The sequence below is a fragment of the Emydura macquarii genome, unplaced genomic scaffold, assembly GCF_026122565.2.
Source record: "Emydura macquarii macquarii isolate MOO-44397 ecotype Brisbane River unplaced genomic scaffold, CSIRO-AGI_Emac_v2 contig_2825, whole genome shotgun sequence".
Taxonomy (NCBI): domain Eukaryota; kingdom Metazoa; phylum Chordata; order Testudines; family Chelidae; genus Emydura; species Emydura macquarii.
Window position 1 is genome coordinate 2,257,448 of NW_027132962.1, and position 24,291 is coordinate 2,281,738.

The 24,291-nt window shown below is 41.6% G+C and overlaps 1 protein-coding gene across 2 annotated transcripts in view; it reads right to left on the minus strand.

Annotated features, from left to right (window-relative positions):
* CDH6 (cadherin 6) overlaps positions 1 to 24,291 on the minus strand; it is a 111,163-nt gene that overhangs the window by 41,577 nt on the left and 45,295 nt on the right. The window contains exon 2 of one of the 2 annotated variants that reach the window (XM_067567905.1): positions 19,864 to 20,218. In XM_067567905.1, the coding sequence (XP_067424006.1) occupies positions 19,864 to 20,094 (231 nt within the window). In that variant the 5' untranslated portion in view covers positions 20,095 to 20,218. Of the gene's footprint in view, positions 1 to 19,863; positions 20,276 to 24,291 lie in introns of those variants that run through there. The other variant, XM_067567906.1, reaches the window with a different exon arrangement.

The following is a 24,291-nucleotide window of genomic DNA, read 5'->3' on the forward strand; positions in this document are numbered from 1 at the left end:
GATAGTGCTCAGACATTGACAGAAGTCATACATGCCCACCCAGTCCATGACAAGAAAAGACAGCAAGAGAAGCAAAAAATGACAGAACAACCTCAGTGAATGAACAGGCCAGGGCAGAAAGATAGTGTTGAAACTCAGAAGTGAATACGTGATAGAAAGGCAAACTGAGGCTCAGGTGGCATTTGATTTTCAAAAGGAAGAAAGTGGAGGGGAAAAAAGAGGAGCCATAATAGTAGCCATTTGGAGTCAGAAGTGCTCATGACTTCTGACGTGACAGAGATCGTTGTCCTGTCATGTGATTGGGGCCAGGAAATAAAGATAAGTCTCTCAAAGGCCAGATTTGTTATATCTTCCGGGCACTCTGCAAAGCTTATCATCTTTGCCTCTTTGTTAAGGCCACTGAGGAGGGTGAGGGCTGAGATCGATACATATAAGGGCAGTAATCTTGTTTATGATGTGATTGCCAATTTATGGGATAGGTCCGCAGAGTATTAGATGGGTGCCTATAGTTCTGCTAAAAAATGTGAATCAATAAATAAATATCAGTACGCTGGTGTGTCACACCTTTATTACACCCACTCTCCAAAATCACACCAACAAACAGGCCTCAAATCTCCTTCTATCCCTTGATATGTGAAATCAAACGTATGTATTTTTCATTGTGAATTTTGCCATTAATATTTCTATAAGTCATAACATTTAAACTTACTGGTCAAAGTCATCCTAGCATTACTGAGATTAATGGAGCTAGACCCAGGATGAGCCATGTATTAGACCCCAAAATTTTGTTTCCCTTGAGTTTGCTCTTCCTTTTCCTTTCCTTTTCCCCTTCCTTCTGCTGTGTATCTTGGACTATTGTTCCTGTCTTTTTCAGTGTGTATTTCTCTTCAGTCAATAATCTTTTCAAGATTCAATAACAACACTTAGCGCTCAAATAATGCTTTTTATCTTCAGCCTCAAAGTACAGTGCAAACGTTAACTAATCCTCACATCTCCCATACATACAGGGAGGCAGATATTATTTAGACAAATTTGTTTTCTCCTTAAGACCATTCTTCCTTCATGTTGCCTTTCTCTCCAAATGCTTTTTTTTCTTTTATGATACTGTCCAGCCACCAGCGCAACTGCCAAGTTTCTTGTATCCCACTATCTTTCCTTTCAATATTTTCTTCTTTCATATTGGATATCACTTCCATTTTCTTCTTTTTTTTATCACACTCCTTCCTTTGCCATTACATCTCACTCCCCTTGCATCATCTCCCTTTCCTTTTTTTTGCCTTCCTTTTCCATGCCACCCTAAATCTTTCCTTGTCAAATCACATCCCTCTCCGTTCGTGTCTCTACCATCATCCCATATTCCTTCTCTCACCTACTCATTCCATCTGTTTCTCTCTCCCCTACTATTTTTCCTCTCTTTTCATCATGCAGCCTCCTTTGTTCACCCTATGACCCTGGAATGCTAGGTCCTGATAGGTATTACATTGAGAGGAAGGGTGATCAGGTGGTTAGGGTTCAATTCCCTGCTCTATCACAGACTTCATGTGTCACCTTGGGCACTTTATCCTCTGTACATTGTGTCCCTACCTTCACAGGAGTATTGTTAGGATACATAAACTAGGTGTTCCAATACAATGGTAATATGGTGTGTGGGGGGGTCATGTAAGTCCGTTAGATAGACACGATTTTTCTCTTGGGGATACTATTCTTGATTTGATGGGCAATTGTTGTTCTTTCAACCCCTCCACCCAATCAGTGGTTGATGCAGGTGTTTTCATCCCTTCTTGGATGAAGGGCTGTGCGTAGGTAACAAGGAGCTACTTGCCTCCCAATTCTTCCTGGTTTCCCATGCAGAGAATAGCTTGTGACCCACATGATGCTGCATACAAGCCTTCTAAACCTGTACCTCAGTAATGGGTATGTAATGATTAAGGATATGATTTGGTTACAGAGCTCACAAATTCCGTGACTTTCTGGGACCTCCGGGACAGGGCTGGAGCAGCTGTCAGCCACCGGCTGCTGCCAAACAGCTGATCAACCAGCCAGGTCTGGGTCCTCCAAACAGCTGATCAACCAGCCACTCCGCGGCCACAGAGCCACTGACCGACAGCCAACCCCGGGGCCACCAAGAAGCTGACTGAAGGCCAGCCGTGGATGCTGAACAGCTGATTGATGGCCAGCCTGCTGGAGCAATGGGCTGGAGCAGCTGGAAGCCCCAGCAGCTCTGTTTTTCCTCCTCCCACAGGGTACTTTTAGTAAAAGTCAGGGACAAGTTGCAGCTTCTGTGAATTTTTGTTTATTGCCCATGACCTATCCCTGATTTTTACTAAAAATACCTGGGACAGAATCTTAAATTTAGTCATGATTCCTTAGGTTGGGGCAAGCCATCCTGTCTTTTTATCTTCTACTGTGCTCTTGAGCTCCCATTCCTGCCCAGAAAATTCAATAGCCAATCAGCTTTACTAATTGGAAGGTCTCAGCACCCTTGACACTTCCTAGAGCCTACTACCTTTTCTCCCTCTTGGACTCCGCAGCTGTCTTCTCTCAGTGTGGATTTTTGGAGGCTCAGTACAATTTGAATTATTTGACCTCTGTCCTACAGGCCTAGCATAGCTTCAGTTGCTTGCTTCACTATTCTGACCCCTGTAGCATGACAACTTCCAGTTGGCAGAGATAAATAGGACTACTGAATAACCTTATAGATGTCTCAGTTTCTGCATACCCCCACGGCACATAATAAGACAAAATACAAATACTGTATGCTTGCAGTTGCACATAGATAACGGTGATGGGAACAAGTTATCCTTGAACGTCTGGAGGTACACTGTTTTATTGCCACGGGGCATACTTTTACTCTGCCCCTCCTATCACCAGATGTTGTTTTGATGACTCCAATTATCATGGTCAGAATTGAATGTAGTTAATTAAGGGTGGAAACCCAATGTAGGTAATTAGCATATATGATAATGAGAAAGATAATTAGGTGAAGGCTGTTTATAGATGGGTATAAGAAGTCACCACTTAGACAAAGGGGGGTGCTCTATCAACACCTGATCTACAGGAGGTGCTGCTGGTTGGACCAGAGGATCCACTGACTCCCTGGCGGGGCCCCTGAAGAAAGCCGTTCCTGTATACAGCCTTCTGAGTAACTGCTTAGCTCTGCAGGCTTAGTGAGAATGATATATTGTAGTTAATTTTAGGCTTTGTATTTAACTAGTATATTTATAGAAAACCTTGCACATTAAACCTTATTGATCTGCAAATTGGATGTACCGTGTCTCACTGGTATCCACACTGATCACAAAGTGTCCAGAATCAACATGGTTAAGCAGTGACAGTGGCACAGGAGTTTTCTGTTCTGCACAGCACAATGCTGATCCTGTGTTCATAAGTAATCGATAACTGATGCGACTATATAGGTCTTACATACTTTTTGTACGTAAGAATGTACATGGCCCTCTGCTGGGCCAGATCCTCACCTGTACACAAAGGGGTTTGGTGGGGTCTGACACACAAAGGTACCTTTGTGCTGTCCTGATCTTCGGGCTGCTTTGTGCTGGTCTGCTCCCCTGGCACAGGCTATTGTAATCTGCTCCAGTTTCCACCAGCCCTGAGGAGCTATTACGACATACACAGGTTATCCTAGCCACGCCTCCTAGGCCAGCAGCCCTACCCCATCCAGCGTTTCATAAATTGTAAGATCAGACGGATTGTTGTGATCGTCTAGTCTGACTTCCTGCATGCCAGGCCATAGAATTTCACCCACTCATGCTCACATCAGGATGAAAACTGCCTGAGCTATAGCATGGTTTTAGAAAGACATCCTATCTTCATTTAGAGACTGCAAGTTACTGTGAATCCACCACATCCTTAGGTAAGTTGTTTCAATGGCTAAATACCATCCCTAAACAAATTACATCTTATTTCTAGTCTGAATTTGTCTAGCTTCAGCTTTCAGCCATTGGACCTTGTTATGCCTTTGTCTGCTAGATTAAACAGCCCTTGACTCTTATAAAAGTTCTTCTTTTGAGGACACTTATAGCTCATGATCAAATTGCCTCTTAGCCTTCTCTTCGACAAACTAAATAGATTGAGCTTCTTCAATTTCTCAGTGCAAGGAAAATTTTCCATACCTCAAGTCTGTCTTGTAGTTCTTCTGTGAATTCTTACCAATGTTGAGGTGTGGATACTGGAACGGGACACACTATTCCAATAATGATCTCATTAAAGGCGTATTCAGAGGCAATACCTCTACCCTGCTCCTACTGATACTCCTCTACTTACCCAACCAAGGATCACATTTACCCTGTTAGTCATAGCATTGTACTGGGAACTCATGGTCAGTGGGTTATCTTCCATGATCCCCCAGGCTCAGATCTTCAAACGTATTTAGACATCTCATTGCCACTGAGTTATATGCCAAAATACTTTTGAGGATCTGGGCCTAAGTCCTTTTCAGAGTTACTGCTTTCCAAAATACAGTACTTCATTCTCGAAGCGTGACCTACGTTATTGGCTCCTAGATGTATAACTTTGCATTTGGCTGTATTGTTATTATTTATTATAATATGTATTACCGTAGCTTCCAGGAGCCCTAGTCATGGACCCCATTGTGGTAGGCGTTGTACAAGTGGATGAGGGAGGCTGACATCATGGGCCAATCAAAGGGTGGAGTTGATCTCTTGAGACTGAATGAGGAGTGATAGGTAGGGCCCTGACAGTGAAGACAAGTAGTTTATATTTGATGTAATAGAGGTGATGGAACAATGGAAAGAGAGGATGACCTTGGCCAGAGCAATGGGCTAGAAAAATGATCTTGCCACAAAAGGTCCTCACTTGGGAGTCCTGGGTTCAGTTCTCTGCTCTGCCGCAGACTTCCTCTGTAACTTTGGGCAAATCACTTAATCCTTCTGTACCTCAGGTCCCTCATCTCAAAGGCGTATGAGTGGAGCAGGATTGCTTTTGTCACAGCCAGAAAGAAGGATGTTGCAGTAGTTGAGATGTGAGTTAATGAGAGCCTCAATGAGATATTTTGCTTTCTGAATGAATAGGGGAGGCTATATCATAGAGATGTTGTGTAGAAAGAATTGGTAAAATTTCGATACAGCTTAGATGTGACGATCTTGAAAGAGATCCGAGATGATGCACAGGTTACAGAGCTGAGTGACAGGCAGGATGATGGTGTCTTCCATGGTGATCAAGAAGGAGGTAATGGGGAGGGCTCAGAGGGAAGATTTAGAGCTCTGTTTTAGCCATGTTGAGCTTCAATTGATGACTAGACATCCACGAGGTGATATCAGAGTGACAGGCTGAGGTTGTAGTTTAGACAAAAAGAAAACAGGTATAGAATAGAGAGGCAGATTTGTGAGTCATCAGCACAGAGATGGTAGTTGAATTGCGTTTGCGGATGAGATTACACAGAGATCATATGTAGAGGGAGAAGAAAAGGGGACCAAGGATAGAACCCTCTAGAATTGTCACAAAAAGTTGGAGGGCAAATAAGGAGTATTCTCCAAAGGATACATTGAATCTGAGATTAGAGCAGTAGGAGAAAAATGAGGAGAGACCAGAGCCATGGAAAACAAAGGAGGATAAGATTATAAGAAGAAGAGCTTTGTCAATGGTGTTGAAGTTGGCTGACAGGTCAAGAAGGGATGAGGATGGAGTACTGGTTCTGAGCTTTGGCTAGGAAGAGGTGCAATGCATGGTTTTCAAATAAACTCATCTTATCATGTGATCCCAATTGCTGTCCTGTGTAAAACTGACCTTTTATCATTATTTACTATTTCACCAATTTGTGTCATCTGCAAACTGTAGCAGCAATGATTTTATATTTTCTTTTAGATCATTGATAAAGATATTAAATAACACTGGGAATAACTGAATAGCACAGAGTGGGATACAACTAGAAACGACCTCATAGGATGATAATTCTTCATTTACAGTCACTTTTGGAGATCTATCAATTAGCCAGTTTTTAATCTTCCAATGCAGGAGAGCTCCTCCAGGGCATGGATCCACCAGGTTTAGCACTGTTTTGCACGGCTAATTAGCAAGAGTGCTGGCCAGGATCAGGACCAGGACCAGGACCAGGACCAGGACCAGGACCAAGGCTACCATAATTCAATGGTTGACATGTATTTCAACACATTATGCTCTGTGGCTGTTTATTTCATGTGACTTGGCATGTTGCTGTAATTTTTAGTGACATCCCTTTTTCATTTTTAATACGGTGTAGTCTAAATATCTCATAGATGAGTTTTAGTAAGGGCATCAGTGTTCACTTGCAAAAAATGTATAAGAACAGAGTTATGATGTCATCCGCAAAATTATGAAACAACACTCAGTTATTCTCTCTATTATAGATGTATGTGAGGGAGAAGAAAGGGAAGGTTTAAAAATGATTTTATGACATAGTGTATACAGTTCAGTGATCAGGAATTAAAATCCAAACCTCTGCAGACTTGAAAGCCATAAAAAAAGCACACAAATCATTTGTTATAGGAGATGGAAATATTTTCCCATCATGCAAATTTAGCATCACCATCCAACAGTCAGACAGTGCATTCAAGTATGATTATGGAAAATTAGTTCAAAGTATCACTGATTATTTGTCTGTTAACAACAAAAACACATTTGAATGAAGCACGTTTATGTATGTCTCCTTGACAGAATACAAAGTATGTGAGGGGAAGGATAAGTAGCTAAAATGCAGGACTGGTGGGTTTTTATTACTGGCTCTGTCACAATCTGCCTGTGTGACCTTGACATCTTAGTGCTTCCATTTCCGTATCTGTAAAATGAGGGTAATTAATAGTGCCCAACTCACAGAGGTGCTGTATTAATGTTTGTTAAGTTATGAAAACTGTGGCAGGAATGGGCACTGTTTGAGTTTGTGGAAAGACTAGTTGCGTGACCAGGTTGCAGGACTGGATGACAAATTAGTAAGGGTTGGACTGTGGCTTTGACACAGCCTCATGCGTGGGGCAACAGGTAGTTTCACTGGCCCAAGAGCAGATCAGGAAACAGATTGTGACTCTCAGAGTCACAATCTGCCTCACAGTTTTCTTCCTGCTTCGGGGAGAACATATCCTCTACCAGCCCTATATCATGCACAAAGTACAGGGGCTACGGTGAGGTCTAGTGCAGTGTTTCTTGACCTTTTTGATATCAGGGACTGGCTTGCTGCTTTCCTAAACTGTCAGAGAGATCTCAGGGGCCGGCTTCAGTCCACAGAGCAGTCGCTGAGAAACAGCGGTCTAGTGAACAGTATAACAGATTGGGACACCAGGGACCTAGGATCTATTTCTGTCTCTGCTACTGGCCTGCTGGGTGGTTGTAGGTAAGTCATTTTAGCTCCTGGTGCCTTTGTTTTCCCTTCTGTAAAACTGGGATAATGATACTGATCTCCTGTGTAAAGTGCTTTGAGATCGACTGATGAAAAGCGGTACATAGGAGCTAGGTATTATTATTATTATTATGCCTCTTGGCATGTCAGTAAAGCTGTGCTGGCCAGCACATTGGAGAACTGGAGCCTAGTCTTCACCCATTCCTCACCTGTGCAGGAGAGACATTTGAAGATCTGTGAAGGTTGCTTCCTGCTTGTGATATTGCCAGCCAACCCAAGGCAGTAAGGAAGCACCTTCCAGCTCCTCACTCCCCTGTGACAGAGCAACGAGAATGAGCACCACTCTGGCTCTGCATTACACAATTCTTCTGCTGACATTTAGGAACAGAAGCCCCAAAGTCTAAATAATTTAAAACTAGGCTGGACAAATTACTGCAGGAAGAATAGCTACACTGACAAACCTGGAGGACGGACAAGATATGACCTAATATATTTTCCATGTCGAAATTCCAGAGTTTGCAATTTGGTCATTTTTGCATTGATTGGATTTTGAGAAACATGTACAACATGCAACGCTCCAGTCCTAAAAAAAGAAGTGCTGGAACACACTTCTATTCTAAAAGAAGAGGTGCTGGGATGTACTTCTGGTAATTGACAATACTGGAAGTACTGCAATGCCATTGCAGTTCCCCAGCAAAGTGCCGGAATGGCATTTTGGAATGTTCCAGCATGACTTGAGCTCTGATAATATGGATCATTACTGAATCAAGCTAATGCCCTGAGCGAGATCTTTTTGACTACACAGTGATTGGCTAGGAGATTATCCTAAAGTCGGTACTCAAGGCAGAGAAGAAAAAAATGTGTGCCCACCGTTACAAAGAAAGAAGTTAATCAATGTTCACATCTGGGGCATGTTGTACTCTAATGGGAAGATTTTCCAAGGCACAAATGACAGTTAACTGCCTAACTCCGAAAGAGTTTTACTGGGAGTTCAAAGGGTGCTGAATCACCATTTGTGCCTTGGAAAATCTCTCTCTCCAATCCACAGGTACTGCCTCAATGAACATTGTGCATACAGCTCAAGAATGCCTAGCTTTTATATTTCATTTTTCCAAATCAGGGCACAAATAGTCCATATGTATTGACATCTTTATGTAACTCAAAAGCAAGCATGCAGGTTGACATGCACAAGAAGAAATATCTAACTGGATAGTTATATTTATATTTAATATGCCTTTACTGCATAAACATATTAATGAATAAATATATTAACTGCATTCCATTGTTCTCTCCATTAGATACCCCATAAGATAAAAGGCACAGATAACATATCCCATCCTTTTTAAAATCCCACAGAAGCAGAAACAAACTGACTGGGTTTAAATGTATACATCACTCCTGTATTTTACAGCAGAGTATTTTGTGGGTTTGAATTAAATGGAATGTCTCCCATGGACCTCTTTGGGCTTTATGTGAGGCCCTGTATTATCCAGTCAAAAGGGTGCTTATTAACATAAGCTGTAGCATAAAACAGGAAGTAGGAGGAGGAAATTGTTTCCTTAAGAAATGGGTGTCTTCCTTTAGGCACCGATCCTGCAAATGCTTATCCACACGACTAGCTAATAAATGCATTCAGGAACTGACTCTCAACATGCTAATTAAATAAGGCTGACCAAAGCAACTTGTGCTGTATGCTCAAAATAGATTGTTCTGATGTCTCCACAGACTTAGCTGGGAAACTTTGCAGTATCTATCAGGTCTCAAAATTGTTCTTTAAGTCTTTCACTTTAAATAACATTTTCTTGATTTATTTAATTCCAAAATAATTTTAGTTTTGCTTATGAATTCCCTACCCTCCATAAAGGTCCCAACAATCAGCCAAAGAATGGGGAAAAACTTTAAACTACCTTTAAATACAGTTGCATCAACCATGATCTCACTTATCTATGGATTACATGGCTTCAGGGGGTTAGATAAAAGATATATATAAAATTTATTCACTGAGAACTGCTATCCTCATGGAGGGACCCACTCAGAAGGTGAACTATAAATAAAAAGCAATCCGTTGGTCTAAAAATCCAGAAATGTTTTTACTGGGAGATGGTTGAATAAAACATGATGCTTCTTCAGCAGGTAACAGCCTTTTACTACTCCCTGATGGATGTGCTTGAAAGCAAACTCTCATCCTTTGCTTACTGTCAAAGGTGACCCCTTGACAGTCTGAATGCTTGACGCTGAAAGTCATGTCCGTCTGTATGTGTGTGCATTTTATATGATATATAAACACAGAGATGGAGTCAAACAAGTGAGGATGCACATTCCGATTCAAATCCAAACTTTCCCAGAGTCGGAAGAGGGAGGGGCTGTTCAGATGCCCTATTCTGGTTCAGTCCAATCTCTAATGTGTCTGTTTACATAAGCAAACCTACATTAAAAGCTGGGGAAGCGGACTGCAGGGAAGGAAATCTCTTGTGAAAATTCCCCCAGCATGTCATATTCTCCAGTGTTATTCCCTAGTGGAAAAAAGCTGCAGGGCCCATCTCTAAATTGGACAGGATCCACAGGAAGTTAGGGCTTCCTCAAAGGAGGCCCGGTACTTCCACTTAAATTCTGGTCCCTGGTACTTCTCTGCCCAGGAAAGTGGCTCCCATTGGCCAAAGCTGTCCTTGGTTACATTCTCCCACCTACCAAATATTCCCAAATTACATTAATCAGCATGCAGGATGAGTGATAGTCAGTCCTCGGCTACTGACAGCTGAGGATCCAATATTTCATGAACTAGGAGTGAGAGCATACTCTCACTGAGGACTGAGGAATCTTTCCCCACTTTCCCAGTGGGATTGGAGCATTTGCGTCTAGCTCAGCTGCGTTGTGCAGTATCCAGTATTGCGCTTCATTACCTTATATGTACAATACATTTTTGGAAGTCCCTAATGTTCGTGCGCTATACTTTTTCTCTCCCTCTGAAGTCTGTATGTTGGACCAATACAAAACCAAGCACCAATAAAGCATCCTAAATCATTTTTTAAGAAAGTAGTCTTCTGTAAAATATTTTCCAGAAGAAGACTACTACATGATGGCATGAGGTGATAGAAAGGTCTTATCAGCGCTCGTTTGGAATTACCTGCATAACTCCAGCTAGGCAAAAAACTGTACTGCAGGCAACATTGTCTTGTATTTATCGTTGTTCTTCCCACCATTATGCTTCTGGAGAGTTACTGACTTCCACCGGCAAGAAGGCATTCTGGGGGAGTTATTGCTGCTTTAAGTGGCACTAACTCCCCCATCAGAAATCTGATCTGAAATCCATGAAATCATCAAGGGAGCATGCTGTGGAAAGTAGCTATGCCTGCTCCCCACTACAATCGCTCCTGTTTCAGGTCATTTAGATCCATGGAAACCCAACTCAATAGCACGCTGATGGATTATCTTCCAAGGGGTCCCACGTAGGAGAAAATATGGTAGGGGGACACAGGTTCTAGCTATTTAGCCCTCCCTCTTTACTTCTGGAAGAGGAGGGGAGAACTTAATCTTTTATTATTAATACATCTGCTCCATTCTATTTAACCACACACAAAGGATATGACAAGTTACTTTGCTTGACTTCCTTTTGCCCTCCAGCATGAATAGATAAAATGGGCCAGCCTGGAAGGACTTCCCAAAAGAGGCTCTGGATGGATTATGTGAACCTGAGTGAGTGCATGGCTAATGGTAGCAGTAAATAGCCTCTTCCTTCCAACAGACATCTCCTGGTGAATGACAACACCTATGGTTCAGTGAAGGGGGAGGGTGGGGCTCACATCCTACCGGGCTGAGTGCTCTAAAAGTAGCAGATAGGTAGAGATCATTCTCATGTGCAGTAACTAATCCAGCGAGGCTCTACTGTAGAGTTCTCTGGGTCATACTCCTCAGTAAGACACCATGAAAAACATTGATCCCTGTATTTCACAAGCAAGTCTGGGGGTGGAAGGGTTGTGGCTATTTTTTGGATGATCTGACTCAGGAATGCACTCATTCTATGAACAGAGAAACCAAAGAAGTGTGAATGTTGGTTCCAGCAGTCACTGTTCCCCCGACTTACATTTTTATCCCCTTAAACCGCATTAGCACTTTCTTCCTCCACAATCTTTGCTGCTCATGTTTTTCCATGAGATTAAAAAATAAGAAAGAGGGGACCGGTGCTGCTCCCTCTACCACTATCCTGAGGAATATTGTTCACTTTCCTTCAGCTGCCAGCTCAGATTCTCACTAAAAATACAAGAGCCGCTGAACTTTGTTTCACCACATCAAAGCAAAAGGGAGTCAGCTAGCTGCAGTATGTATTAGGGCATTGACATTGACAGCAGCTATTCACATTAAAACACATTTTCAAGTTTATGCTTTGAAATGTTTTGCTGACTGGCCATAGCTCTCAATCTGCCATTGCCTTAGTGTGACCCAAGGTCCCCAAAAGAGGGAAACAGCAACAACACAAGTAAAGGAGGTAGCCAGAAATACTGGGAGTTTATTTTTTAAACAAAGTTTTCCCTAAACCTCATAGTTCAATATTTCTGGAGAATAAACAGTGCCGCTAACAGTGGAATATCAGTTGAGCTGTGCAAATGGAAGGAACTTTGAGCCTGAAATGAGGAACTATTTACAGGTTAGTTACAATACTTTCTGCATGTACTACATTTATGATATTATTATTATTTAATAATGTATTATTTTATTGTGGTTGCGCCCAGGAACCCTAATCGTGGAGCAAGACACTAATGTGGTTGGTGCTGTGCAAACACAGAACAAAAAGGAGGTTCCTGCCCCAAAGAGATTACAAACTAAGTAAACTAAGACATTGATTTCACCTGCAGTCATGCAGTTTTTTCATGCACTGTATGATGCTGGGTCTAGGGGAAAATATTTAATGCATTTTTAGCTGTCTTTTAAGGCATTTTAGTAGCTGGAATTGTAAAGGAAAGGCAGCACCATATGATAAGCCAACTCAGTGCAAAACACCAGCAAGAGGAAAGAAGAATTTTCCAGTGGTTAGGGTACTAACCTGGGATTTAGGAAAGCCCTCTTTAATTCACTTTTCTGCCACAGACCTCCTATGTGACCCTGGGCAAATCACCTAGGGTAAGTTTCACAAAGGTACTTAGGCAGCTAACTCCTATTCAGATCAATGGGAGTTAGATACCTAAATACCTTTGTGAATCTCAGGCTTAGTCTACACTGACCTGGAGATTCGGCGGCAGCCGACAGGAGTTATGCAAGATACGCAGAGTAGCTTGCATAACCCTCATCGACTGCTGTGCTTCCCTTCTGCACGGTGTCTTCACTGCAATGCAGTTCCCGTTGATGCAGCGCTACGCCACTCGAGGAGGTGGTTTTAGTATGTCGACTTCCTGATCAATTGAGCGGGTCTACACTGACCGCTCAGTTGATCCAGATAAGTCAATCTGATGACGGCGACTTTGCCACCGTCAGTGTAGACATACCCCCAGCATAGTTTCTCTGGGCTTCCATTCCCCATCTACTTCCCTATCTAACAAGCGTGTTGTGAGGATAAGTATATCAAAGGCTGTGAGCTGCTCAGATGCTACAGTAATGGGGCCACTTAAGTACCTAAAATAAATAGCTAGATAGAGGTACTCTGCATACTACCAGTAGCCTGTGAACAACAGTTTAAACATCTTTGCTACACATGATTCATGGCAACACAATAGCACTTCTGCAGGAAGCAGGGCCCAGAAGGAGATTTTTAGGAATCTCTTCTGTTGATTAAGATGTGGCACTAAATGTGAATAATGGGTGGCTCGTTAGCACGAGACAGGTGGAAATAATTTAGTTCAGAAAATCAAAGATAAAAAGCAAGGAATTAAGTCAATAATGTCATTAGGCCACATAGTTAACAAAGAGAAAATATTAAATCGCTCTAAGATCTGCTTGCCTTGGTTTTTCTAGGTTGGGAAAGCTATTGAGAATAGGGCAGTAGTGTTGGGAAATGCTGTTTGGAGTCAGAGGAGATATGGTTTGGTTAATATGGCTGGGGGCCCTAATAATGTATTGAAATTGCTTTTATAAAATGATGTAATGCAGTCTAGGATGGCTGCAGTATACAAATTGACATAGCTAGATCAATAACAAAGAGGAGCTTCATTTCCTCCCCTTTCATTTTCAGAACCCTTTTTCCACCTGCCCCACTCTTTGTCTCATTATTCACTTTCTTAGCACAACTGGGACAGTCTGAAATTTGCAAACTGTTTCTAGATTTTCTGCCTGGGTCTCTGCCCTCTCCATTGTCCCTCATTTCAAAAGTTATCTCTATTCCACAGAAGCTGACAGTGCAGAGAGCTTCTATCCGCGCTAGTAAATCTTTCAAAGAGGAATATACGTCAAAGGTGCATATGTGTGTATGTGTGCGATTCAATATGGGAATGAAGGGCAGTTGGGAAAGTCAAGTGGAACATAAAATATGAATGATGGAGATGAAGAATAAAGGAAGTGCCGAAGTGCCCATGGCATTTGTTCTACCTCGGCTCAGCCTGTTGAAGCAAAACACAGGCAGCCTAGCCTGAATAAAGCATCAGCAGCTAGGTACTCCTAATTTCTAATCCCTGCACCTCTGCTCATTTGCACTGTGGCGGTAGGCAAGTCAGTTAACCGCTCTGTGAATCAGTTTCCCTTTTGAAAAAAGGCTGAGGGAAATATTTACTTCACAAAGGCATCAGATATCCTATTGTAATTAACGATCGTTTGCAAACTGCTTGGTAAAGCACATAAAACATTATGGATGAGATCCTCAGCAGGTAAAAGGATTAGAGAGGTGTACAGGGGCCCTAAAAACCCTGTAACCAGACATGGGAGGATTCCCTCAATGGAGGCACTGGGGTAGACAGTCATAAGGCTGCGTTACAAGGATCCCCCCTCCATCCTTCCTTGCATGCCCTGGCATAGGTGGTGTGCAGGGGCTGACCGTGGGAGGGGGTGTCATGGGTGGAGCCACAACACTGTGGAGATTCCAGGTAGCTCTCTGGCTCATAAGACAGCCTCAGGGAGGCTACTGTAGCATAGACAGGCTCCCAGTGCTGTCCAAGTTACACTGGGGGCTTCTCCAGCTCCCGGAACAGTTCCCTCTGCCTGGGTTGTGATTTCTGTGCTGCACGTCTTAGATCCCTCTGTGTGTGCTCACAGTAATATATATATATAGATTTTTAAATACAGCTTAATGCTACCTGTGATATGGTTTGGATATATCAGTTGTTGTAAGCTTTGCCTCTCCTTCCAGTTCAGCAAATCAGTCCTGAGCTTTTGGAACTGGATCCTGATCCATCTCCAATCAGGAGTTTGTGTTGACTGCTACACAGTCCTAGAAAAACTTACACTTTTTGGAAACACCCCGTTGGGGCAGCGTGTTTATGTGTGTAAGGGTGAAATTCCCAGCTTTTGAAATTCTAACTTCCTTTCTATGGATTACTGCAAAACATAAGGGGTGGGTACAAGTCTTCAGGGGAACATGCTATTCCAATTGTCTCTGAAAGAGACATAACTGAAAGTAAACTCCTTGTAGTATCCCTTTCCTAGAGGTCTTTTCTATTACAATCAAAGAGAGAGAAATTGAGCCTAAACAAAAAAAGATTCTCGTTTTGGCCAAAATAATGCAATATACTTTGTCTGCATTGTCAAACCACATAGTAAATGAAAGACTTTGACTTTAGTTTCCTAGAAAAAGAGAGATGCCAATAGAAGATGATTGTTTATGATGGGGTGTATGGGTAGTAACATCTGACAACTTACAGGCAAACATGCTGCTTCAATTAGATGAACATCAATAAGACATAGCAATGATGAAAAGCGAGGCTAGAAGTTCTTTTGGGTGCCAGGCTGCCAGAATGTGACAAAGCAGTTTTACAATTGTCCTCCATGATATCAAAGAACCCAACTAGTTTTTTCCCCCTGAAGACTGCCACAAGCTATGCTTTGGGGACATAAAACAGGTTTAAGATTTGTTCAGACCTTTCTTCAGCCAAAAAGAAGAGGCATCCTATTTCCTTACTGGAGAAGGACTTGCAAGTGTATGCTCTACCAAACCTACTTATCCTACCAATGTATGTTTCAGATGTTATTTTGGGTGGACATCATGTAGCCAATGACACTGTCTTGTTAAAGGCATAAATCATGTACAAATTGAGTGACACAGTATGCATATATTATCTCCACTCATCCTCTAGTTTGGTCTGAACATAATTTATATTTCCATGACTGCACCCACACTCCAACTTCCCCCGGGGATTTAAAGGAGAGTTTCCCCTAACCCTGTTAAATCTCATTCAGGAGGTACCTGTATGGTCACTTTCCTTTTTAAACCTAACCCAGATTTATGCTGATTTACGCCTCAGGCTGTAAAGTGGCACTGGGCACTTCTGTATTTTATGATCACATACTCTTTTTATTTTATTTTCGGACTGAGCCCCTGTCAAGTGTCATCATTCCTGAACCAGAAGAAAAGACATCTTCAGGTTAAAGGGTCACCCTATCCATCAATCATACTCCAGCAAATAAGCACAGTTTGCAAGTTAGTCAGCAGCAGAATGCAAAATTCCAGCCTAGAACTTTTCTAAAAGTTCCATCTGTCATTGGGTCTGGGACTAACCTAAAATAGAGACTTTTGTTCTTTTTAAGTCGTCATTTCTTGACAAAACAGGAACAAAACACAGAAGTGCAGTAACTGGCTAATAAGAACTGTCCATCTGATCATGCAGCCACTACATACAAGCAACGTCTACTCATGTCAATGGGAGTTGTGTGTACTTAGCACTTGCAAAATCACGCCCTATGCGATATGAGAGCTTATGGGGGCTCACTGTCAAATGCTCTGCATGCAAACCTGGGCCCAACTTTGAAAAGAGTTCAGTCCTCTTTTAGGCACCTAAATACGGGCCAAATCTTCATAAGTATTTTGTAAGCTCTTTGGGGCAGGGACAGTGTGTTTGTTCTGTGTTTGTACAATGCCTAGCACAATGAGGTCCTGGTGCATACCTAGGGCTTCACAATATGAACCGTAATAATTTAATATTAATAACCAGCACCAGGCAGCTCAAATTATGATACTAACAGCCAGATTTCAAAAGAGTTCAGCAGCCACCAGGCAACTTGTTCTGGTGACGAGGTGGGAGTTAAACACTTTTAAAACTCTGCCCCCGATTGTGGATGCTGAGCTCGTGTGAAAATCTGAACCAAAACAAGCCTATAAAGTCCTTCCTGCTCCCCAGCCCTATCGTCCCCCTCTCTCACACTTTAATCTAAAAGTGAATTTACTGCTGGTTAGTGATGGTGTATTGATAGACCCACAGAATAAGGGAGAATCCATTCCTGACTCATTGAAGTCAGTGTTAAAACTCCCAGGGCAGGGTTTCACCTAAGTATTTTATTGATTCATGGAACAGGCAGTGCATGGTTTGAGGCAGTACATACTTTCTCTCACCCCTCATATGTCTCAACATGTTCTTGGAAGAACAACTTCTGTGTTCCTTTCCCAAAGCAGCCAGGGCCAGCTAACAGTTAGAAGAAGATCAAGGTCTTCCAGTTTCCCTCGACCTCCCTTCCACTGGACCCAGCTGGACCCACTTGAGGTAGAGGGCTCAATAGCAACAGTAGCTGGGAAGAGGCTTCAGAGCCTCCTGATAGAATCATTCACTCAACTCTGAAACTTGGGCTCTGGATATATTTTTCCCATGTTGGCTGTGTTGCCATTGGTGATTCGGTTTCCTTCATCTTGCCCCTCTCAGCCTTTCAGCTACCCAGCCTCACGCTGAATATTTTTTTCCTTTCTAATTCCTTCATCTGCTTTTCTCTTGTACTTCAAGATTCCTTTCCGCTCTCCCACATCAACCCCAAGTGGTCCCCCTCCTTGCCCGCAAAACCACTCATCCCATAAAGATGATCTTGTAGTGTATATAAATAAATGAAGGGCACGGGCATGGAATCTTTAATACAGACTGCGGCTCTCCCAGCTTTTTATTCAGATCTTTAAGTTAAATAGATGTTAACAAACAAAAAGGTTTTCAAATAGTCTGAGTAAAATCAATTTTTCCTCTCAGTTAAATCAGGTTTCATGTGCATGATGTCTCCAATATCAAAGCCCAACCAGTTCCCCAGCCATCCATAGAGTCTCCCAGAAAAACAGAGCTGACAGAATTGAATTTCTGACATAAAATACAAGCAGAATTCTCCCCTACACACACACTTTTCTGCTGTTGTCTTTATAAAGCATAAAGAAGCACATTTGTTTAAAAAAAACACCTTTTTTCACCTCTGCAGATCACAGTTAAGGCTCATGAGATAAAACATGCTAAATAGAAGCAAGTTTGTTATCTTCTATTTGTCCGCACCTGTCAAATTTAAATTATTCAGTAAAACTGCCTCGTTACCTTGTCTGTAGCCATTCAACTATTTCTATACTTTACCCTTACTCAAACACACAACTATGTCTGATAACAAATGGCTGCTCTTCATGCCTCTTGGCTAATTGTTCAATGACACGGACGTGAGCAGCTCTGGCACTCAAAGGACGTGTGAAAGGCCACTTGTGAACAGCCCAGGGACACGGAATCAATGACATTTATATATCATGTGTCATTTCCAGGCTTTGCAGTAGTAAGTATTAGTAAAGCACCAGTTCCAGACAGAAGAGTAACTCTAAAAATAACATTCTGGCCCTCCACATTTATTCTCTCTCAGTGACTCCACATCAGACTTGCTTGGTTTATGGGTCCTAAGAGGCTTTTTTGGAACTGCCACTCTGCAAAGTCCTCCTGCAGTCCTGTTCTCTCCCCGCACAGGATGGGAGTCATTCCCATGGAAGTCAATTACATTATCTGAATTATACACTGGGGACAATAGGGCTACTGGGAAAAAATATATACATGTATTTTTATCTCGATAGAGTCATAACATGGTGTGGAAGAAACTTATCTATTAACACAAAAACTTCCTATTTCCCTTGGATTTTTGTTCTTTTCCCCTTTCTCATTGTCTCTTCTTTAGTTGTTTCAGGTTTTGTTCTCTCTATGGGGAACTTCTCTTTCCCAACTCTAAATTTTTGTCCTATTCATTTGCTCCACCTTTCTTCATCTCTGACTTCCTTCTCATTCTCTCTCCTCTTAATTCCTTCTTCCCCCAAGCTTCCTCCTTATCCTCCTTTCTTCCTAGTTCTCCCTTCTCTTGCCTTCTTCTTGATCCTTTCTCTCTCTCCTCTGACCATGCACTCCATTTTGCTGACTCCTGGATAGCCTACTTGAGGGCACTTTTCACAAATGTTGATTATCCTGGTTGGAGCACTAGTGCAGCAGGTGAATAGCTTTTCCTTTACTAGACTCATGACTTTCAGCTGCTTGTGGGATGGCATAGCTACCTGTGGCTGAACAGCTGATAAGCACGCATGAGGAGCAGCTCTGATGGGAATGATCTGAGCTCTGCGGTGGGAGATCAAGCTACAAGTCCCCAAGATCTGATGAGTTGTCTAGGATTCCTGAGCGGTCAGGCACAGCCCCACCTTGGATCAGAGAACTAAGCTGTGTTCTTTCTGCCTTGTATATCACCAGCTTCTGCATGCAGGATTTAGCTGGCAATTTTATAGATTCTATATTGTTGTAAGCACCATCAAACTTGCTCTTCCATAGTTGGTTAGCTCTATAGTCACAGTGAAGAGAATAGATGTGACTCTACAGCATAAGGGGAGCAGATATGGCCAGGAAGAAGGGGCTATTTTTACAGACACTTTTCTAACTATTACCAGACTTTGATCACAGAAATTTTTAAAATTGTTTTGCTGCTTCCTAATGTGCTGAGCTTCTTGCTTCAAATGCTCTCCCAGTAGCGCTCTACATACTGCATGTGACACAGCATGTCATTGAGATTTCAGTGGAGCCTTCCAACACCATTAGAAAATGGAAGCAGAGAGAAGCTGAAGTGGAGAACGAGAAGTGATAGTTACTTTTTGACAGGTGGAAAGAACTTTTGTAAAAATAAGTGCACTTCAAGCACACACTGATCTCTAGTTTGAGCCTCTTTGTTTATAATCTTGCCACGGTGTTAGCTCATTTCACAGAGACCATACATACAGTCACTATATGTTTAGTTAAAACATCTTAGAGCAGGTACTCATTTGGTGTACATTGGTATAACTCTATCAAAGTCTAGGGGGAGATGCCAGATTACATCAGATGAGAATCTGGCCCAGATTTTCCTAATATAAATGGTTTGCATTCCTTATTTTCAGACAAAAACAAATCAAAAGTTTTAGAATAAACTTATATAGATGGCTGTGGGCTTCACTTGTGAGATCGGAGCATTTTTGTTTCTCTGTTTCATTTTATTTTAATGCTGCTCAGCTTCCCTTTGCAATCATTTCACCCAAACTGCTCATCATAACAAAGCAGCACCCAGAAATATACAGTACATCATTCCTGCCCCTTCGTTACAACTGGCTTCCGAAAGCTTTCAAAATCAGGACATAACTTTGTCTAAAAGACTCCTACCTTTCCAACATATTGATAGTCAGACCCTGTGTATTCCTCCAAGAGAAAGAACTGATTCCACATCCAGCTTCTTTTGAAACGATTAAACTCCTTCCTGTTATTTCCAGACAGTTCCAAAACCTTTTCCTTCTCTGGAAAGCCCCTAGTCCTTTTGGATAACGGAGTTGAAAAACTTTGGTGAGGCTGACCAACCCAAAAAAGCAGCCAGAAGCAATGGTAAGTTATCATCATGACAGCCCAAAGAGGTCTAAGCAGTGATTTCTTTCTTGGCCTCAAAGCAATCTACTTTACTGCACTGAATCCAGGTTCATTATTTCTTCCTTCTTTAATGTTCTTTTGCAGTCTCAAAGGATCTCTGGAAGGAAAAATGACAACATATCAAGCATTTGCAGAGGTACTTAACATTCAGAGCTACAGCAAATAAGCCAAAAAGGTAGATCAGTAATTGTAATTGCTGAAAAGCTCTAAGCTGCGTTCAGTTCTAAAATGCTGCAAGTGGTCCTTCAAATAAACTGAATATAATATCTGTGCTGAGTAGGAAGGAGCAGCTCTGCTACTTATTTTCTCTGTTTCCTTTCATTACATAAAAATACTAGTTTGGGTTATTGTCTTGATGAGCCAAAATGGGTTACTTCACTGTCTATTTCATGTCTGGATTTCAGGATTCAACTGATTCATTTAAATGAGTCTGGTGGTCTTGGTCAGGTCACACTGCTGCATGTGAGAGTACTGGTCATATCACAAAATACACTACTGGAAGGGGTAAAGAAACCATAGTGATGGATGTGGTTGAAGAACCTGAGTAGGACAGAATTACTAAATCAGAGGTGAAATCCTGGTCACATTAAAGTCAATGGAAGCTTTGCTATTGACTTCAGTTGTGCCAGAATTTCACCCCAGGTCGCCAGTCCACATGAAAGGGTTAGTGAAATAACTGGATAAATTGATACGGCTGTCAATCTCTCCCGAGTACTAGAGATGTGAGAAACTCAGTGATTTTGCTTTTGCAGGGGGTTTGCTGAATATTTTTATTTACCAGGTATTTTATCACCTGAGTTTCATTTTGAGTTTCAGATCCAAACTAAAGCAGATTAAATAGTTAAATAAATAAATTTATATAGATGACTATTTTAATAATTAAAAGCATGGAAATGGTTCACTAAGATTTGTGGGATCTTAATAGCCATTATTTGGTACTATCCTTGTTACTCATTAGTTGGACACCCGCTGAGTATTTGTGAAAATTATCACAAACCCTAAACATTTAATGAATTTCAGCGTGAATAATTTGTTCCCCAAAAATATGTTCTACAAGTATGGTATTTACAATTTTCCTGTTTTTTTTTAAAGTTTCAGACTGCCAATCTGGGAGAAGAAATGATGTCATGTGACTTAGGTGACCAACCATGCAAAATGAATGACTAACAGTGAACATTTGGGAATACTGAACACAAATGAGAAAGACATTAATTTTCTATGAAATATTTTTCTACTGATTAGTTTGTCCAGTTCCAGTCCAAACAAACACAGAGCAAAACTTGGATGAAATGGCTGAGTTTCACCTGGTTTTTGCAAAGAAAATGTGCAGCAATTTATTTTTCCCAGTCTCAATTCAAAACCATAAATCATCCGAGTTTGCTTAAAATTCAGTGTAGCATCTCTCTAAATGCTTGCAAAAGAAGATTTTTATGATGATGGTCCAACATTGTATCAAAATCCCAAACAAGGAGAAAATATGGTTTTTGGTTTTGTTGTAAATATTTTACAAAGCTCTATTCAGGTAATTACCTATACCAAGGGTCAAATTCTGACCTGAACTGAAGTCTCTTTGATTCCAAAGATGTAAGTCAGGCAGAATTTGGTCCTTGAGATGCGGTGACTGAGTTGGGTGGGAAACCATGCACTATGTCTGGTGTTAGCCACTGTTTTCAGTCTGTCACTATTCTGTAAACTTCACAAAATAACCCCAAGTCTTACATTTCTTTTTGACTAAATCATTTTCTATTAAAAATACCATTTAGCTCTTTTAGAGGAATACCTGATAATGGAACAAGCCTGTTTAAAATAATACCCTTTTACTATTCTGCCAGGTAAAATACAATAAACAGTTAACCTGTGAAAAGTCTGTGTTGTGCTAAGACATTTTTAACAGGAGGAATGAAAAGGGCATACTTAATACTGAGACACAGTGCCTAGTCCCCTCTTGACGCATAGGGGATTTTTGCACTCAACTCTTCATTAGACCTCCACAAATAGGAACACTTCAGCCCTGCTGTCCATGGGAATTGTGTCCACTTAGGCTGCGGCTGAATTTGCCCCAGCAATCACAGATTATAGCAATCAGAGAATATGCCCACTGAATGTATGTACCCTCTCTACAATTGCAAAGAAAGAAATCCCACTGATTGGAGGAATGGATGGCGAGAAAGAGAAATAATCATGTGTCTAAGTTTTGGAATGCATTGAAAAGATAATGGTGAGTGCAATACTAATATAAATGCCTCAACAGTTAGCTAGGCAGACAGACAGAGATTGAAACTGGTATAACTTATACTTTCTTCCAGTCCCCACAATGTATGTTACACCACTTCAGATGCCCTCTAGATTCCTTATGGGTATGTCTACTCTGCAGCTGAAGGTGTGATTGCAGCTCAGGTTACTTTAATCTACCTAGTATGGCTAAAAATAGCAGGGAAGACATGGCAGCATGGGCTTCAGCGCAGACTAAGAATGCAGATGTGTACCCAGCATTCTGGGTGGCCCTGTACAGCCTGTGCTCAGCCTGTGCCACCATGGAGTGACTGCTACTTTTAAGTGCTCTAGCTAGATTAAAGCTAGTGTGTGTATGCCTACCTGAGCTATAAACACCCCTTCAATTGCAGCACAGACACACAGATTCCCCCTATTCGCCACTCTACCAATACACACTCCTACTCATGCACCACCTCTAAGTTTGGTGCATTCAAATGGGTGCGGTCTCCAGTGTGGTATGAAGTAGAATATACCATCTCCCACACTGTTTGAAATTCTCATTTGATTGTCCAGTGTCTTCCTGGCAGCAAGCTTTAGAGAGTGCTTGCGAATTCCACAGGTGAGTTGATTAGTACTGTGGCTATTTGCAGCTCTGGCAAGCTGCCATTTGACAGCAGTCTTGTCCTGATATTTGCTCTGAGTGCAGATGTGAAATGACTAATGATAAGTTAGTTCTGGCTGTGTGCACATGGGTCCCTTTATTGGGGAGAAAGGGTCTCCGGTATGGAGCACAGCATATGAGTAAACCTATTATTTAGTCGTTAGTGCAGTCTGGATGTGCCACCGGGGCATAGCATAGTGGAAATCATCCTTTGTCAGGCATCCCCATCATTCTTTTCATTACCCCTGTGGACAAATCCTGCAGAGGGGCATTAAATCCATGCTCCTGTACATAACAATACCTCAGCAGTGCTGGCAAGAGCAGAACAACATGGACAGGACTCACACCGGCCATTTAAAGGAACAGTCCTTTAACTGTCAAATGCCAGGAACCAATTATTCTTGCGGGGGGAGTTTTCTGCGCTTGAAGTCAGTTATATTTCACACACTGTGATGTCACGGGAGAGGTTTTATAGCAGCTCTTGTTGAAATATAGCTAGTGAGAATGATATCACAGCTGTGAAATACAGCTTTTTATTTTTCCCAGCTGAGACGTGCCAGAAATACTGCAGTAAGAGTCTGATCCTGAAAGAATCTATCTAGTGATCTATACTTTTGTATAGCTGAGCCCTTATTGACTTCTGTATAGATGGCATGTACTCAGCAACACCTTTAAACTCAGGCCTCAAATGTGAAATGCATTTAAGTATCTTAAATCCAGGGCCTCTTTGCCCTAGAGATGCTGTAGTTTCAGATTTGTGCAATGCTAGTGCTCTCTTAGAGACCAGGTCATAGTGATGTACCTAGCTAAGTAACTGCAGTAAGATGTGATCATTCTCTGTTCTCTATGCTGCACCTTTATTTACAGATGAGTCTCCGTGCTGGTGGTTCTGAGGCAGTTGCCATTTTGTCTTTCAGTTCCGACGCAGACTGTTCCAGTCACTGTGTTCTGACTTTCTTTCCCTCATGAGACTTTATAGCTATACTTTCTTTTGCTTATTGTTTCTTTAAGCCGAAAATCAGTCATTCAGGCAGAGGAATTCATATTTTGCTTTTTGCATGTGCAAGAAAATATAAGTCACACAATCCTGTCTCTTTACAAAAAAAGTGTTTTCCTTATTTTTTTTCAAAATACTGCAAAAATCAGCAATAAAACAATAAGCAAGATATTTAAAGTGACCTTTTCTCAACCTCCAGCTGATCAGGTGTTTGGGGGCATTCAGTGTATTCATTAGTTAAAACTTCAGTGCAGAACTTTTTTACTGTATCTCCTAAGATTATCTCAAACAACTGGAC